The 16,839-nt window shown below is 38.7% G+C and overlaps 1 protein-coding gene across 1 annotated transcript in view; it reads right to left on the reverse strand.

The window, feature by feature from the left end:
- The window catches only part of CSMD1 (CUB and Sushi multiple domains 1), a 1,865,356-nt gene that overhangs the window by 62,053 nt on the left and 1,786,464 nt on the right, over positions 1-16,839 (reverse strand). The window contains exons 51-52 of the mRNA XM_047772241.1: positions 9,604-9,798; positions 2,300-2,473 (exon numbers count right to left, since the gene is read on the reverse strand). Of these exons, the coding sequence (XP_047628197.1) occupies positions 2,300-2,473; positions 9,604-9,798 (369 nt within the window). The remainder of the gene's footprint in view (positions 1-2,299; positions 2,474-9,603; positions 9,799-16,839) is intronic.

Genomic DNA, 16,839 nt, shown 5'->3' on the forward strand with positions numbered 1-16,839 from the left:
GGAGTAGTAATCACTTACAGTATGTTCTAGTGAGTGTTCATTCAGATAAAACTTAAAATGTACATTTTCAGTTATTAGTAAATATCACCATTCAAATTACTGTATCCAAATAGGGCATCATATTAATTTTTGGGTTAAGGAGGTACCCAGTATCTGCTCTGTCCAATATCTCTGCCAGATATAGATTTAGAGCCTCTCTTTCTCTCTCTGAGAACCTTATAATCTTCTCTGGCACTGACGTCACCTCTGTTCTCCTCCCTGTTGTCTTTCTTCTCACATTCTGTGCAGCATTCTGAGTCCTGAAGACAAATACTCTTGCTGGGTTATACTGTATTATCTACCCATCACCAACTCATTTTCCCAGGAAAAGAGCTATCCTTCATTGCCATATGCTGTGGATAATGAATTTTAACCCTTCAAGTCTCAGTGGTAGCTGTGAGACTATGCTTACAAATTTTAAAAATCTCTACACTAAATTTATTACCCATTCTTTATTAATTGATTTATAAACACATGTGACTTTGCATCCTTTCTAATCCTTTTCTAATATGTATTTTATTTTCTTTTAAACACGTATGCCTCCTCTAATGATATTATTTCATATATACCAAATTCAAGTTCTACACATTTTAATCTGGGTATTTTTCTTCCTCTTTTTCCAGTTTTATTTCCTTCTGCACACTGCCTCTTCCACAAGCTTTGAAGCCATATTTCATCCCACTGAGGCTATGCCTTTTCAGCATCTCTGTCCAGACAACTAGTCAATATGCATTACATCTTTTCTACTTCAAAGTCCCAACCTTCAGTCAGAAGAGAGCCACAAGATAGGTAAAGATGGACTTGCGATCAATAAGACCCCAAATGACCCCTTGATTCAACAGGTATATAAACTATAGTTGCCATTTAAACCCTGCAGCTACCACCACCCTACCTGCACCCTGAAGTCACTGTAAGGACCAATAAGATAAGGGGTTTGTTAGAAGTAAGGCACTAATCAAATGTAAATTATTATTATTTCCATCTTATAATTAATGGCAGAGATGTAATTTCTTAGATCTTGAGATTCCGTCCTATAGCACCAAGTTCCACCGCGGTTGACGGAGAAAACCCACCCCAACCATAGCTGCGTTAAAGAGAGTGCTTGCTACTCAATGGCCAATTTCATAAGAACATTCAGGAAAGCATAGGAAATCTCAGAAGCACTACTGATTCTCAAGAAGTACCACACAAATTCTAAGGAAATTTCATAGTTGGCTGGAAACTATAATGACTACACTCAACAAGAACATATATCAAGAAGCACTGATCTAAGTCTTGTATTACTTCAGAGGAAGTCATTTCATAGGAACCTCCTTCGTACTTTCATTGGTTGCTTTTTTTCTGAGATTATTACTTTACCATCATCCTCTTTCTTCAAGTTCTCTCCAGTAAAAAGAACAGATTTTTACTATTTAAAATTTACTGGTTCTGGCTTAGTTCCTGATGTGATCCTCACCCATAGAGGTATACAAGCTTAAGCTTTTTAGTTTACACTGCTTTTGAGTGAGTACAAAATTATCGAAATCACAGATAGATTTCTAAAGGACTGAAGGCAGTTAACATATCTTGCAAATTACTAGGAGATCTAAAAGGAGCATTAGAGAGAGCCTCCTTGCCTGCCCACTTGCATCTGTCTCAAGCATCTTAATAAATCTATTTCTTGCCTATCAAAAAAAATAAAATAAAAGGAGCATTAGAAATCATTATACTTTAAGCTGATTATTCAAGAATTTTCACGTTTATTCAAAAAATTTTTCAATGAAAAAAATTTCAACTCAGTTTTTTTTTTAAATCATCATGCTAAAAATGTTAATTGTTGGAAAGAGAAGACCAAATAACTAGCACACTTTCCATTTTAAATAATTCATTATCCTTACGTTGATGGACATTAATGTCACATTAACTTATTGACATAATTTTGAAAAATTAAAAATATAATGTATGATAATTTTGAAATTGATTTTGTGCATTCTAAAATCACAACAGTATTTGAGTGTAGTGATAGCCTCAGTACTTTATAAGATAGTTTCTGTGTCACTTAAGAACATATGTGACTTGCATTAACTGTTTGGATTTAAAAAAAAAATCCTTCTAGCTACTTAAAGAACTATATTGTAAAGCGCAGCATTAAACACCCAGGTAGGATTTAGAAACACTCTGTCAGAGCATTTATAGCAAGAAGTGTCAGGCTTTGCCCAGCCATCCTGTATTTTTAAGGTTTATTTGAATTCAACAAGTACCGGATGATGGGTTAACTTACCCAGACAGTGAGTTTCAGGGCCACTCCAGAGCCCATTGGCCAGGCATTCTCTAACATGAGAACCCACGAGGGTATAGCCCGTGTTACATGTGAATATGGCTGTGGCACCATACACTGTCAAGGTCCCTATCTTGTTCCCATTTGGAGGAAAGGACAGGCTTCCACATGAGATCACTACAAAGAAAAGCAAAACAAAGTGAATATTACTTCAGGTCTGCAGACCAGTATTTTGTTCAAAAATGACAATATCCAGTCTTCATTATCATTAAGAACACAGAGCAGGTGTGTCAGGGTAGAGTGAAGCAGATGCACCACCTGGAAAGCTTGATTCTCCCTCTCCTATAACCTTGGGATGAAAACTTCAAAATATAAAGTCCAAAATGGTATAAATCCCCCCCATTACTCATTGCTATTTTTTCACCCTCACAGGTAGCTAAGCTTTCTTTGAATAAATACACAGTATACAAAGATATTCACACTCAAGCAAATCAATCAAACAAGTTGGCTCTCTGTCTACTTTTCTGCCTACATCAATCACAAGAATCGCATCATAGTTACCAGATACCTATGTGCGTATAGCAGAAATTATGAAATGTGTATGGACTTTCCCAAGGCCATCAGCTGGTACAAAGTAGTGTGGAATTAAAGCCTAGGACATCCACAACAGTAGAAGGACTGAGTTCATTTTTTCTTTCATTGACTTGCATAATTTGTCGGAATCATGAGTCCATAAAACTGCTGACTATACAGGACATGTGCAGACTTTCTGAAAATTAAAAATATAAAATCTAGACCTTAAGTGGTTGTAGGTTGGATAACTGCAAGTGCCCAGTTTACGAGTATGCCCCAGCATAACTGTAGATAGTGGCTACTTAACCCACACAATTTCTCCAGCAGGGAAGATAAATGAAATGATCATTTTCATTATAGATACCTATTTTACCACCTGACCCCCTGTACATTCCAAATCCAACAACATTTGAGCACAAAAAAAGTCAGCAGAATCTCAGGGGAGGAAGAAATCATAAAGCCATCAAGGCCAACTGCTCCTCAAAGGCTTAAATGTCTTTTAACAGGTGAACATTAAAGTGTTTGAAAAACTCTTCTAAGAGGAGTGATAAAGAGTTCCTGCTGCACTGAGTTTTTATGTGTAAAGGGCTTAGGGCAAAGTCGCCATGTAGCTAAAAATTACCCAGTCCTTATTAACAATAAACTGATAAGAGGAAATAAAATGTAGTGATTAAGAGCACAGATTCTGACTGCAGGCTACCCAGATTCTGCTCCACTTTGCCAGCTACTAGCTGGGTGACACCGGCCACGTTCTCAACATCTCTGAGTCAGTTCATCTCCTCAAGGTTAATACCAGTGCACCTGCCAGGTGTGCTCTGGATTCAAAGAGAGGACAAGTGAAAACAGTTACAGCAAGACCTTGTACCTGGTCAGGAGTGGGTCAGAGTCAGCCATCTGAGTGGCCAGTGAAGGCCATCTCAGGACCTCCTCAGGGGTCTGAATCAAAATCTGAAAACCTTGACCAATAATTCAAGTGAAGAAAAATTTACCATTTAGACCAGTCTTCTGAATTAAGCTGATTTTACTCGAAGATACATTTCCCTGACTCCATTTCAGACAGACAGACAGACATATCCAGGAGATATGTGTTCTGGGGAGGTGCTGCTTACCAGAAATTTTGAAAGTCCAGATGTTGTTGTTGAGGGGGCCTTGAGGATTTCTTAGTTTCTGGGATTGCTAAACTCTTACAGGGTCATATCTTATGCATTTAGTGATATTTCTAACATGTTTGCTCTACCAAATGTCAATGAATTTTAGTGGGATTTAGATTTTTTTTTACAATTAGTTGTGAACTTTTCATTAAGCCTTTTCTCATAGTTTGAAGTTCACCTTGAGCCCTGATGTTTAAAGATACACTTGCAACCATTCAGGATAATTTGACCATGTTTTGAAACCTCAGCTTTAGGCAGAAGGGTGTTAAATAGTGGTAAGCTCTGAGCACATCTCCTCTTGGAGCTCCTGACACACTGTAAATGGTAGACCAGCAGATGTTCTATTCTTTTAGGCTCTGTTAAAAATATCCTGGTGACAAAACTATTTTAGGCTTGTCCTCTCCTAAGGTTCACCAGACTATAAAGAAGAACTAAGAGAAGAAAATTTTAGCTTTCCAGCAGCTGGATAATGGGGTCTCAGATGTAGGGACTTGGTTGGTAGTACACCTGACACATTAATGAACACATTAATGAGTTTAGCAGCACTGATCTGGAAAAGCTCCCCTAACTGAAACAGAGAAATCCTCAGCCCTAAAGAATGAAAGACAAACAAAACCTTTGTCAAACATCCAAGAGAAAGCTTTATTTCCATGTTCCTCTTTCCTGTTAAGTTTTCAAGAATAAAGTCAATGTTTGCCTTTTCCTCTTCCATTAAAGGTGTAGTCACATGCACAGTCGGGTGTTTTCTTTGAATTCCCAGAGTGTGTCCTGCACAAAGGATGGGTCTTAAACAGAGAATGCTCTTCTGAACACACCCAGAGATCCCCCAGCTCTGCCCCAATTTGCTGTTGATACTGTAGTATTTTCTCATTATTACTGTGCCTTCTCCAAGCCATTGCTTTTAAGCTTCTTTTATTTTCTTCATTTCCACAATTATATTCATGCTGAAACACTCTACTTTGAAAAATAAATCATATTTTGTCATGCCATTTCTCAAACTCATCAAGTCAGCATTTCTGTCTGGAATATGTATATTTTTTGTGAGTGTGACAAATAAATAAGGTCAAAGTGGGTACTTTCAAATATGTTTAGTGAAAAAATCCTCACAAACATGCAGATGGACAGAAAGCAACAAATACATGCCATGACACCCATGTGAAGGGAGCAGGGCTACTGATCATTAAGAAAAGGTTTGGAGGACATACCCTAGCTATATGAAGTATGTGAAGGCATGCTGTGTAGACCAGAGAGAGCCAAGATACCTGGATCAAGTCAAAAAGAAGGCCTTACTTAAGGTGAAAATGTCCAAACACACATGAAATCATTGACTCTGGGGTAGTGAGTGTCATTTGAGTTATTTACTGCAAGCTGGCCATTTATTTGTGAGCATATTATCAAGAAATTCATGTTTAGGTCATTCTAACTTATAACCAGTATCCACATGAAATGGGGTAAGAACGTCCACTCCATAGTCTCCTATGATACAGATGAAAAGTATAGTCTGATGGATAAATACTCCCATAATTTTATAATCAATCCATAGAGACCTCCTAATTACACATAGAAGGTCATCAATGACCAGCCTGTCTATTTCACCATGTAGTTCAGGTACAATTGAAGAAAACTCTTAAGCAGCTATAAAAGAGGTACAGGATAGAATTCAGACAATGTTCTTTGGATACCTATGATATAAAAAAATCCAATTCAACTCTCTATTCTGTTACGTATAAAATTTAAAATGCAAAGATGATTCCTTTTTGATTTATGAATTTCTGTGCTAGCCATTTTTCTCACTTTTTAAAGCAATGAGTCAAACACTAAAGAAATGTAAGAGGAAAATAGGAACAGGCTCCCACTTTTACACAGTCCTTGTGTTAGGGGGATGGTTGGGCACCTCCAGACACGGACTTTTAATTTTGCCTTAAAGTCATTTCTGGAGGGATAATGAGGGCTAGTCAGTTCTCAAAGATGGGTGGCTTGCCAGTCAACATTTCCAAAGTGGGACCAAGGTCTCCTGTGCTCTCCCTTCCTGGATCCTGGGCTCTGATTGACATGGTAGACTAGCTTGGCGCTGGAATAGCACAAACCCTAAAAAAAGTGGTGACTATCCCAGCTGACTTCATAGATATTACGGATACACTTAGAAGATGGTCAAGGGTTGTCTCTCATCTGGAGCTAAGTGGACAAGCAGAATTACCAGCCCTTAAGCAGGTCAATAACCCAAACAGGAGCTCCCAGGAGATCCTTGGAGAGACATTCCAAGATAAACCATGGAAAACAACATAATAAATAAAAATATAGCTGCTTAGCTATAGCAATAATTTGGGTGATAATATATTTGAAGATCCTAATGATTCAGTTCCAATAAAATGTAGAAAGTGACCCGGTGTTTATTCTCTGAAAAAAACTACCACAGAGAGGTAAATTAGGCTTAAAAAAATGTGCCATTTTAATTCATTTTAATTAGAAAAACTAAATAGCATTGGACTTCCTGGGTTTTATCATGCTCTCATTTAACAGCAAGGTATATACTATTACTGGGATTAATATTGGATTTTCCCACATGTATGTTGGCAAGATAGGGCTCATAAGAGTGAAATGTAATTTAAATATATTTTAAATGTAAAATGAAATGAAAATATGTTGTAGCAAGAAGCAACTAATATTATTTTTTATTTTTGTTTATTGTAGAACCCAGAAAATATTGTGCCATTTTAAGGCTCTAAAATTTTTTTCTCTTTATTTTTTGGCATGTAAAATGTTAACTTTAGTAATTTTCAATGTTAAATTGGCTGTGTTTTCTTAAATGTATATTATTAATTGATTTTTGAGAAAGTAGAGGGTTGCCATTGCATACAGTAATTGTCTGTCCCAAATAATAAAAAGTAATAATATTAAATGTTAAACTAAATCTGGTTGTGAAAAATACATAAATAACACTAGCACCCCTAAAAATAAACATTAAAGAAATATTTTTCAAACAAACATTTGAATGCCTTCATTTATCAATTACTTTGCCTATTACTTGTGTGAAAATATATCTTAAAGCCCCTAAAACTTGGTACTTTGTGGTATTCTTCTCAAAATGTGATCCCTGAACTCCTTGTAAAACTTCACACAACATCACAGAACACAATGTTAGGTATCACAGTATCTAGGGTGACATATCAATGTTTCTACAAAGACAAAAATATCTTTGATAAATCCCTTTGTTAATGCAAAATTTTAAAAACATCGGTAGAGATAGAAATTAACTGAAAATACTGATAGCAAGTCTTCGAGAGGTAAGAAAACAAACAGAAAATATTTGTTTGGTCACAATAGTAACCATAAGCTCTGTGTCAAATTTCCATACCCAACCACTCTCATGAAAAACATAATGCACCCTCCTGGGCACTTTGGTTTCTAAAATCATTTTCCACCAAAATGTCCCAGGGCTCCTTGGAGAATAGCTACTTCCACGTTTGGGTAAGGAAAACTCAGGATAAGCATAAAACAATAAAACATCCTTTTTTTTAATGAGAAAACAAGGGTAATTTCTAAGATTCAGTGGGACAAGATGAAGAAGTCAGGTAAAAGGGACACCCCCTCAGTCAAAAGCCAAAGTGTGACCATCTGAACTACAGACATTGATGAAAATGCCAGACCTGGGATGAATCATAATGGAGAGGAATATAAAAAAGAATGTGTCTGTGTGTGTGTATACATATATACATATATAACTGAATCATTTTGCTGTAAGACAGAAATTAACATTGTAAATCAACTATACTTAAATTAAAAAGATAGCAATAAATAAATAATAAATAAAAACACAAAACCAAAAAGCAAGCAACGATTTCAGTGGAAGCCACTGATTCTGGAAAAGGCCACACATCCACAATGACATTCAAAAGAGATAAATAACCAGTGTGATAAAACAAACAAGGCCCAGCAAGGTGAGTCAATGAATGGCCTGACAATTTACAAATGCATCTGTGGCCTGAGACAGCTGGAAAGCTCTCCAGGTCCAGGGATTGGTGGTGGCTGTCCATGGACCAAACCCAGTAGGAGAATCACCAGACCGAAGTACATTAAACTAGAGTCAGGAAAAGAGACTTCCTAGAGTTTCAGAAAGATGGAGGTAGAAATGCAATTCATGGATGGCAAAACCTAATTGATTTTGGTTTCTTTCACAAATGAGGGTGGAAATTTACTCCTAATGATTTTGTTCAAGAGTTGGGCTAGCCTGGTTGTTGTAAACACTCTTTTAACTAGAAGGTTGTCCCTATAAATGTAGATCATCCTGGAGAGGCAATTTGAGCCCTTAGCATAAAGGCTGTGGCAGGGCAGACACCCCTCCAGCATGATCCTCTCCTTGAGGTCATGGGCAAATGGAAAGAGGATGGAAAACTATAAAGAGACTGGGGTGTCTGCACTGAAAGAGTGTCTGTTTTAAGACCCTGATTCCTGTTCGAAATTGACAAAAATGATGCTGGCTGGCAAAGCTTGAAATTGCAAAATATGAAGGCACCTTCGTGACTCTGTCTCCTCTGCTGTCCTTCTGACCTTCATGACTGAGCCTCCACACCATAACCTGAGCTTCCTGGTAGACACAGATGTGGGAAGGAGGGCATTCATTCACTAGTCCAGACTCTAACACAGGGAATTCAGTACCAATTCTGTGACCAGATACCAGGTCAAACCAGGACACTTGAGAATGATTTGGGAACCATTAATAAATAAGCATCAGGCAGGGCAGTTAGGGGTCAGGTGCTGTCCACAGCCTGTGAGCTCCTGGAGGTCCAGACCCTTCCTGGGTCGCCTTTGTGGTCCTGGCAAAGGGCTTCAGTGGGAGCTTAATGACCATTAGTTCCACTGAAAGTTGAATTACAATGTATGCTTATTATCACAGCCAGTGAAGCATTATTTCTTTTGTCTTTTTTCCATTTTTATCCTGGTTTATTCTTACTAAGCTGTGTATTTTATGAATTTGATAACCACTCTGCTTGTTTTTGTGCATGATAATTTCCTATGAACAATCCACTAAAGATTGTATATTAAAAATGTCTGAATTAAATAGTGGTCTGAACAATACTAATATTGCTTTATTTTTCTATTTATTCATATTTATTATGAAACCCACTCAGAGGCTTAACTGCTTATCTTGTACCTACAAGAATAATAATCTCCCTTTTCACGACAGTCATTATTTGCAAGCACAATATCCTTAGCATAAATACTCCATTTCCCAAGATCCTAATTACAAGGTTTGAATAGGCAGTGTGTGCAATAAGATTGATCTTTTTAAACACAAGCCTGGATTTGTTTTTGAGCTGATCTGAAATACTTGAGTATTCTAATATTTCAACACTGGTAAAATATAACCATTAACAAGGAAATGACAGTATTTAACATTCAATGTGGCAGTCATATACTGAAGTATGTTGGATGAAAACACACATCCCTCACTGTAATGAAAAGGACTGTTATTTGGTGATGTTGCTAATCTACAGGACAATAGACTACAATCCCTTAAAAGGCAGGCCCCAGTGCCATCGGTGATTTAGGATGGCCTGGAGGTCAGAGCACTGGGCTACTCACCTCTGCATCTTGGCCTCTCCTCCCCTGTGCTCCACGTCCCGTTAGCAAAGCACTGTACCAGCCTCTGGCCCTCCAGGTAGTAACCGGGACTGCAGCTCAGCACCACCTGGGCTCCGTACTCGTTCAGGGAGCCTGACACCAGCCTCCAGGTCACGTGTTCTGAGAGCTGGGCTTCGATGCCGGGGCAAGTGACCGCTGGAAGGAAACACACTTAACATCACCACTTTGTTCTTAAGGAATCAAGCTGGCCCACGCTCCTGGAAAGGGCCTGTTGTATGCAATTCATCTCACTGGTGGAATGGATGCCATTACCTGTCATTTCAGGCTTTCTCTACGACTCACAACCCACCTGGAAGTGATACTGCATGTAAAACACATTCCACAACCTCACTGCAAGTGGGCTGGAAACCTCGTAGTGAGGTTACACGGAAGTCACTTCCTCAAAGTTATGAGGTTCATTTCGAGTTGAAGATGATCATCAGGTAAATGAAGGCATGCAGAGAAAAACTTACTTCTAACTTGTCTCTCTCCTTGGAAAAACTTGAAATACCAAATAAGCAATTGAAAACCAGCTTACACCAAATTTTCAGAAACTCAAATGTCCTCAACCCCTTCCTCCCTATGAAACACACCTGTATAACACACGCTGCACATGGCTGGATATATTAACACACAAAGTCCTTCTGCACACTGCACAGATACTGCCCAGGAGAATGTTGAATGACCCTTAAAGGATATAATCTAGTCACACTCTAAGGAAAAAAAACTAGAATTATAGTGGCTACTTAATAAAGAGCAGTGGCAACAATGGCAATAACAGTAGTTATAGTACAATAGTACTGGACTGGATCCAAGGGATCTATGAATATGCTGAAAATACATGCAAAATGTATTTTTTAAATGAACAATAAATTTTAAAATTAGTTTTACAAAGTTAGGAACCAGAAGTCTACTTCCCTAAATATGAAGCTACATGAGCTAACAGCCTTCACAATCAGCTGTCCACAAAGATGACTTGATTGATTAATTTATTGAGCCTGGAAGAATTAGCTAGAGAAATCAGTCTTTTTCAGAATGATATTAATAAATGCATTTTACTTTAAAATTCTATGCTAGTTCATTATAATTGAATCAGACATATCCAAAATGCTACAAAAATCCCATTAAATCTTCTCTTCAGTAATTTACCATTACTCTGCACAGATAAAGAGAAAAATAGACCTTTTTGGTATTATTACCATACTAATATCAATAAGGTTTAAATTGTGAAAAGAGTCTGCTAATTTAAAAGTAATCCTTAGATCTAGTTCCCTTAGGTATTTTTTAGATAAAACAATTATCCAAAACTTACATGGATACCCAAGTGTTTTACCTAGTACCACAAATATTTTTTTTCTCACCAGATTATCTTTAGAATTCCAGGCATGACTGCCATTTCTGAAAAGTCTTAATGCCTTTAACCTTCTAAATCCATAACTCAATTCCAGTCCTACTGCATATTTCAAATAAATCCATTTCATTTCACCAAAATTGTGCTTCTAGAATTAACTTGACTGTTTTTAATTACTGAACTATGTTCTATAAACTCTGTCTCTGCCAAGAAGGATTCAATGTTGGCTTACACAATGGAATCAGAAGATTTCTTCGAGCTAACATCATCCACAGCAGTGGTTTCCAAATTCTGCATGATTACCCCTCTCTTCATGAAAATGGTATTTGCTTGGCTTTGTAATTATCTGATTCTGGTTTAATTGTTTACTTGCATCTCTGTCTCTCGGCCAGGCTCTAAGTGCTTTTGTTATAAACACTGTTGTTTCACAGTGTTTGTTGAGAATAATGTCTGACTTCGAGCAGATGCTGATGGCATAGTTCTATGCCTGTGTATGCAGTGTGTGTGTTGTCTGAAAAGTAACATGCCCCCCCCCAAAAAAAAAAGTTGTGGCAGCAAAACAAAACAAAAGCAAAGCAAAGAAAGTGAGGCAGTAACAGTGCATGGGTGGAAATTGATAGTAAAAAGAAAGAAAAGTGAGAACTGGAATAAATATTTATCCAAAATCTACCTTCCCTTTGTTTATTAAAGGCTGAGAAGAGAGGGTGGAGTTTCCCAGAAATTCTTGCAGGTGCGATTTTATTTAATATTTTCAAAGATGCCCTGAAGGAGAGAGGGTACAGAAACATCTGAGTTTGAACACCATATGACATTATTGGGGTGCTGAAATCCGAGTCATGTCGTGATAGGAGAGCCATTCCTCCAAAGTGATGAAGCTGGGCCCCTCCCTCTCAGGAGGGTGAGTGTCACTGCAAGCAGGTCTGCACTTATAAAAAACTAGGCAAACTCACCCCATTAAAGGATCAGCCCATCAGGCTGTCACAGAGAAGGCCCTGTGCTGCTTGGCCATGGGAACAAGGGTGCCTAGGCCCTCGGCCAGCACCAGGAGCCCAGTGGGAAGAAACAGCTCAGAACCTTGTGCAGGCCCCACAAAACTGCCTGTGGTCCTGACTGCACTCAGTAAGCAGCCCAACCCCAAGTCAGACACCTGCTCCCCCATCCCTGCACCTCCTTCCCATCCTCACACACCTGCCTGTGGTCCTAACTGCACTCGGTGAGCAGCCCAACCCCAACTCAAAGACCTGTGCGCTGTTTCCACAAGTTTCCCCCATCACTGCACTTCCTCCTTATCTCCACCTCCCCAGGCCTTCGCCTCACCCACCTATAAGGCTAAGCCTAACTGTGCTGAGAAACTCCACATGCAAGCCCTTAAAGGAATTTGATACAAACATTAATCTCTTTCCACTTCTTCATTCAAAATCCAAGTTTCTCTCATAAGCTTAAATAATCAACAGTACGACAGGCAAAGTATGGTGAATATTTATACCTTAAAAAAACACATCATTTCTACTCAGATCCAAGAGAATAATGTCACAGCCATTTAATACCTTTCAATTTCATTTAATGAAAATATGACTGTCCCTAAAATTTATTTCATTCTGTGCTCCTCCAAACTGTCCATGCTCTGATCCCAACAGAAACTTGCTCTAATGTGTTTTATGTTTAAAGTACTTAATGAATAATCCTATCACACTTATCAGTAACAAACTGTATTGTCATTTTCCTTTCGATATGTGGTTGATTAAATTAACACTATGATAATTTTAGATCTATTTTAAACGTAAAAGCTAGCATTTCATTGGGAATGTACCAGCTAATGAATGACACAGTTAAGGGTTTTTTGATTGTTCTTGCGTTACTGATTAGAAAAAGACTCAGTTGAATATGATTACTCTTTTTTAGTTTTTATAGATGTTTTATTACATATATTTTATTTATGTTAAGAAAGCTTAACATAAACGAGCAAATGGTAAGGGAAATTGATTTTTTTTGCAGCAGTATCTCTCACTCTTACTTGGTTATACACCAAGATCATTATTATCAAAAACTGTTTGATAGAAACTGCTTAAATTGAATTGAAAACAAGGAGATGGAATCCACCAGACTTGTAAACAGAAAGCCACTGCCTCTGTCCACACTGGCACCTGTCTTTGAGACTCTCTTCTCTATTTGGTTTTCTTGAGGTTTTTGTGTTTGTTTTTATTTTCTGGTTCTGCTGATGTGGTTGGTTTCTCTTTTTTTGATACTCAGGTAAATTTGTATTGAAACATATAAAAATAAAGTGTACAAATTGATATTAGTTTATATAATAAATACACCCCTGTCTGAGCAGCAACCACATCAAGAACTGGAACTACACCGAGCCCCCCGCTGCCACTCTGTACCCTCCACCCTTCACTCCCCACACTTTTCTTTCATTCAAGGGGAGAAAAAAATGTAAGTCAACGTCTAATGACTTACAGAGCCTTCCAAACACTGTGGATTGGTGGGACCTGTTTTGAACTCCACGGAAGTGGAACCATGTGGTCTTTTACTTTGGACATCAATATTATGCTTTTGAAATTAACCCATGTTGGGTCTTTGTGAGTATTTCTCTATGTTATCCATTGTGTAAATACATACTAGCAATGCATCAACTCCTTACCGTTGGCCACTGGGGTTATCTTGGCATCTTTTCCTTTCACAAACAGTGCAGCTCTGAGCATGTCCTAGATGAATATATTTGTGAAAATCTGAAGATGTATTTCTGGTGTGGAACTACTGGCTCAGAAGATCTTTTCAGCATTAGGACATGCTACCAAACAAATTTCCAAAGAGAATTATCCACTTACCATTTCACCAGCAATTTGTTAAGAGTCCTAGTTGCTTAGAATGTGTGTTGACTCTTGGGATCTTGTGTTTTTATTTCATAAAATTATACACTCTGGTATGGGGTATAGTGGCATCTATTTGACATTCTGCATTTTTCTTACTGGAACTCTTTAAATGATTTTTGTTTGATGCATGCCCTTCAAATATTTTTATCCTTTCTGGGTGCACCTTTATCAGGCTCTTAAACATGTGTTTTGAAGACTAAAAGTACCGAAATGAATGTGATGTAGTCCTATATATCTACTTTTTGCTTTGTTATCACGTTTTTTTGTGAGGTGGCCAAGTCTTTACCGGACCCAGGCTCATGCAGGTGGGATGGTGGAAAAGGTGAAGCTGTATTTTCCTGGAAGTTTTGTGCTCCACCTTTCATGTTAGGTCTGTAATCATCTTGCCTTGATTTGGTCTATGCTGTGGGCGGGGTCAAGATTCACTTTCCCAGATGAATATCCAGTTGAGCCATTTACGAAAAAGGAAAGAGAACCAAAATACAGGCTGTAGGAGGAATGCAGGTGTATCCTACGTTTAGGGAGCTGCAATGAGTAATGCAATATTTTACTTGATAGGCACATTTTCATTTTATGACATCAGACATAACAGAACAAGGCAGACCTGAAAAATGCATGGGATGCGCTGGGAAGCAGAACAGAAGTGTGAGTGGACACAGGAGGAGGACAGGGCTGAGCTGAGGGGCAGGGCCCCAACAATTGCCTTTGCCTGGTTTTCCCTATGCCAGGGCTGGCCCTGTCACTCAGTCACCAGCTGGAGTGACCACATGCATCTCCCTTCAGACTCACAAAGCCACGTTAATGGCAGAGGCAACATCAAGCAGCCTGTGAGCCACTGGGCTGACACTGTTAAAGAAAACACTTCATTCTTCCTAACGAAAACATCTCAGACTACAATTCACTGGGTTTCTTCTGTGCACCTGCCAGCCTCCCCAGTTACCCGACGTCACAGGCAGCTACTACAACTCTGCTTCTGTGAACCTGTACTTGTTTAGCGTTTTCAAAAATAAATGCCCTTTTCACATTGTATGGACAAAGGCACATATAATTTTGCACTAAGTGATCCTCACAACCCTGGGCCAGGAGACACGATTGTGTTGCTATTTGTATTCGATGGAGCAGGTGGTAAGCTCGGGCTCCCGCACACCAGGCTTGAGCCCCACCTGTGCGTCTCTGAGCCTGTCCTTTCCCCCACCACTAGAGACAATGCAAGGAAACTACTCAGTCTACACAGGACTAAAAAAGTGACACCAGAAGTGATTTAAGTCCCTGAGGACTCTGGGCAAACCAATGCCTGAATATCATATTAATAATGAAAACTTCTAAAGAATGTTTCAAAATGTTGATCCATCTGGAAAATGTAACAAAATAAAGCTTTCTGTTCATGAAAATTTTATAAATCAGTATTCATGGCAATTGTAAGTGAATCAATTGCCAGGTCAAGTTTAGTGAAATTACATGTTAGCAAAAACAGGCAGGTTTAGAGGGGTCGAGAAAAAGTACTCAGTCTGCCAGTTTACCTCATATTCCTTCTCTTTCTTTTTAAAGAAATATAGAGTCTCTTCTATCACCTTAAAAACCCCTAACTTTTATGGAATAATTTTCTTCTATTTCAGCAAGTTCAAGCAAAGATGTGCAGACACACATGTCATAAAGGTGACAGTGTTGGGGGCTGAAACAGTTGACTGGTTTTGTATTAAAAAATCCCTAACAATACTCCTCCAAACCAGCTGAAAAGCACAGACTGTAAAGTTTCTGTGCAGAAGGGAGGCGGTTTCTCCGTCTTGTGAATGTTTCAGAGACAACACAAAATATCTTGAGTTTCACTTGAGAGAGACTGGCTTTTTATTTTTTACTGTGTGTGATTCTGATTAATTACCAAATTATTCCTCCAGGGGCAAATCAGGCAGGCTAACAGTTGTTTTGTTTAAGACATTCAGACAGTGACAGCATTGCCACCATAAATAAAGCCCTTTAGCCTTCCCTCTCATAAATTCTAGATACTTCTCATCAATCTGGGATTTCCAGTCAGCCTCAAAATGCCAGGATTCAACTTTCTTTTCTTTGTAACACACACATTTGTTACACTCAAAGTGCACACTCAAAAGTGCAAGGTGCTTTATTATTATTATTACCTTTGCACTCAAAGTGCATAGGTACTTTTTATTATCAAGTTTATTTCAAGCACATTTAATTATGTTTATAAAATTATGATCTGGAGTTCCCGTCGTGGCGCAGTGGTTAACGAATCCGACTAGGAACCATGAGGTTGTGGGTTCGGTCCCTGCCCTTGCTCAGTGGGTTAACGATCCGGCGTTGCCGTGAGCTGTGGTGTAGGTTGCAGACGCGGCTCTGAGCCTGCGTTGCTGTGGCTCTGGCGTAGGCCGGTGGCTACAGCTCCGATTCAACCCCTAGCCTGGGAACCTCCATATGCCGCGGGAGTGGCCCAGGAAATGGCGGCAACGGCAACAACAACAACAACAAAAAATTATGATCTGATGCCATGGAGGAAAATGGTTTAGCCAACCTCCTAACCACTTAATACAACCCAGCCCAGCTTTCAGCATGTGGTGGATAATCTGTACCCAACCTCTGGGAGGGGAGGAGCTGGTTTTAGTGCTGGTGCAAGAGAAACAGAAGAGCAAAGGGCTTTGACTTTGATAAATGAGGAGAGTAACGTGGGGAAACTCAGGCAGCCACGCTGACTTAAATGCATTTCATACCAATGGACTTCAAATCACCCCCGGAAGAAACCCTTCCACAAAGGCTAGGTTGAGATCCCAGAATTAATAAGTGAAGGAATCAAACTCAAATCCTAATGTCAATGCATCACAACCAATATGCTATCTACAATTGCAGATCATTGGAGTAGATAGTGTTCGGAGTACTTTCCAAGTTTAGAATCCTATGATTTTGTTCAATGACATGCAAAACAAACAAACAAACAAAACCTATTATTGATATTGTCTT

The sequence above is a fragment of the Phacochoerus africanus genome, chromosome 3, assembly GCF_016906955.1.
Source record: "Phacochoerus africanus isolate WHEZ1 chromosome 3, ROS_Pafr_v1, whole genome shotgun sequence".
In the NCBI taxonomy this organism is placed as follows: domain Eukaryota; kingdom Metazoa; phylum Chordata; class Mammalia; order Artiodactyla; family Suidae; genus Phacochoerus; species Phacochoerus africanus.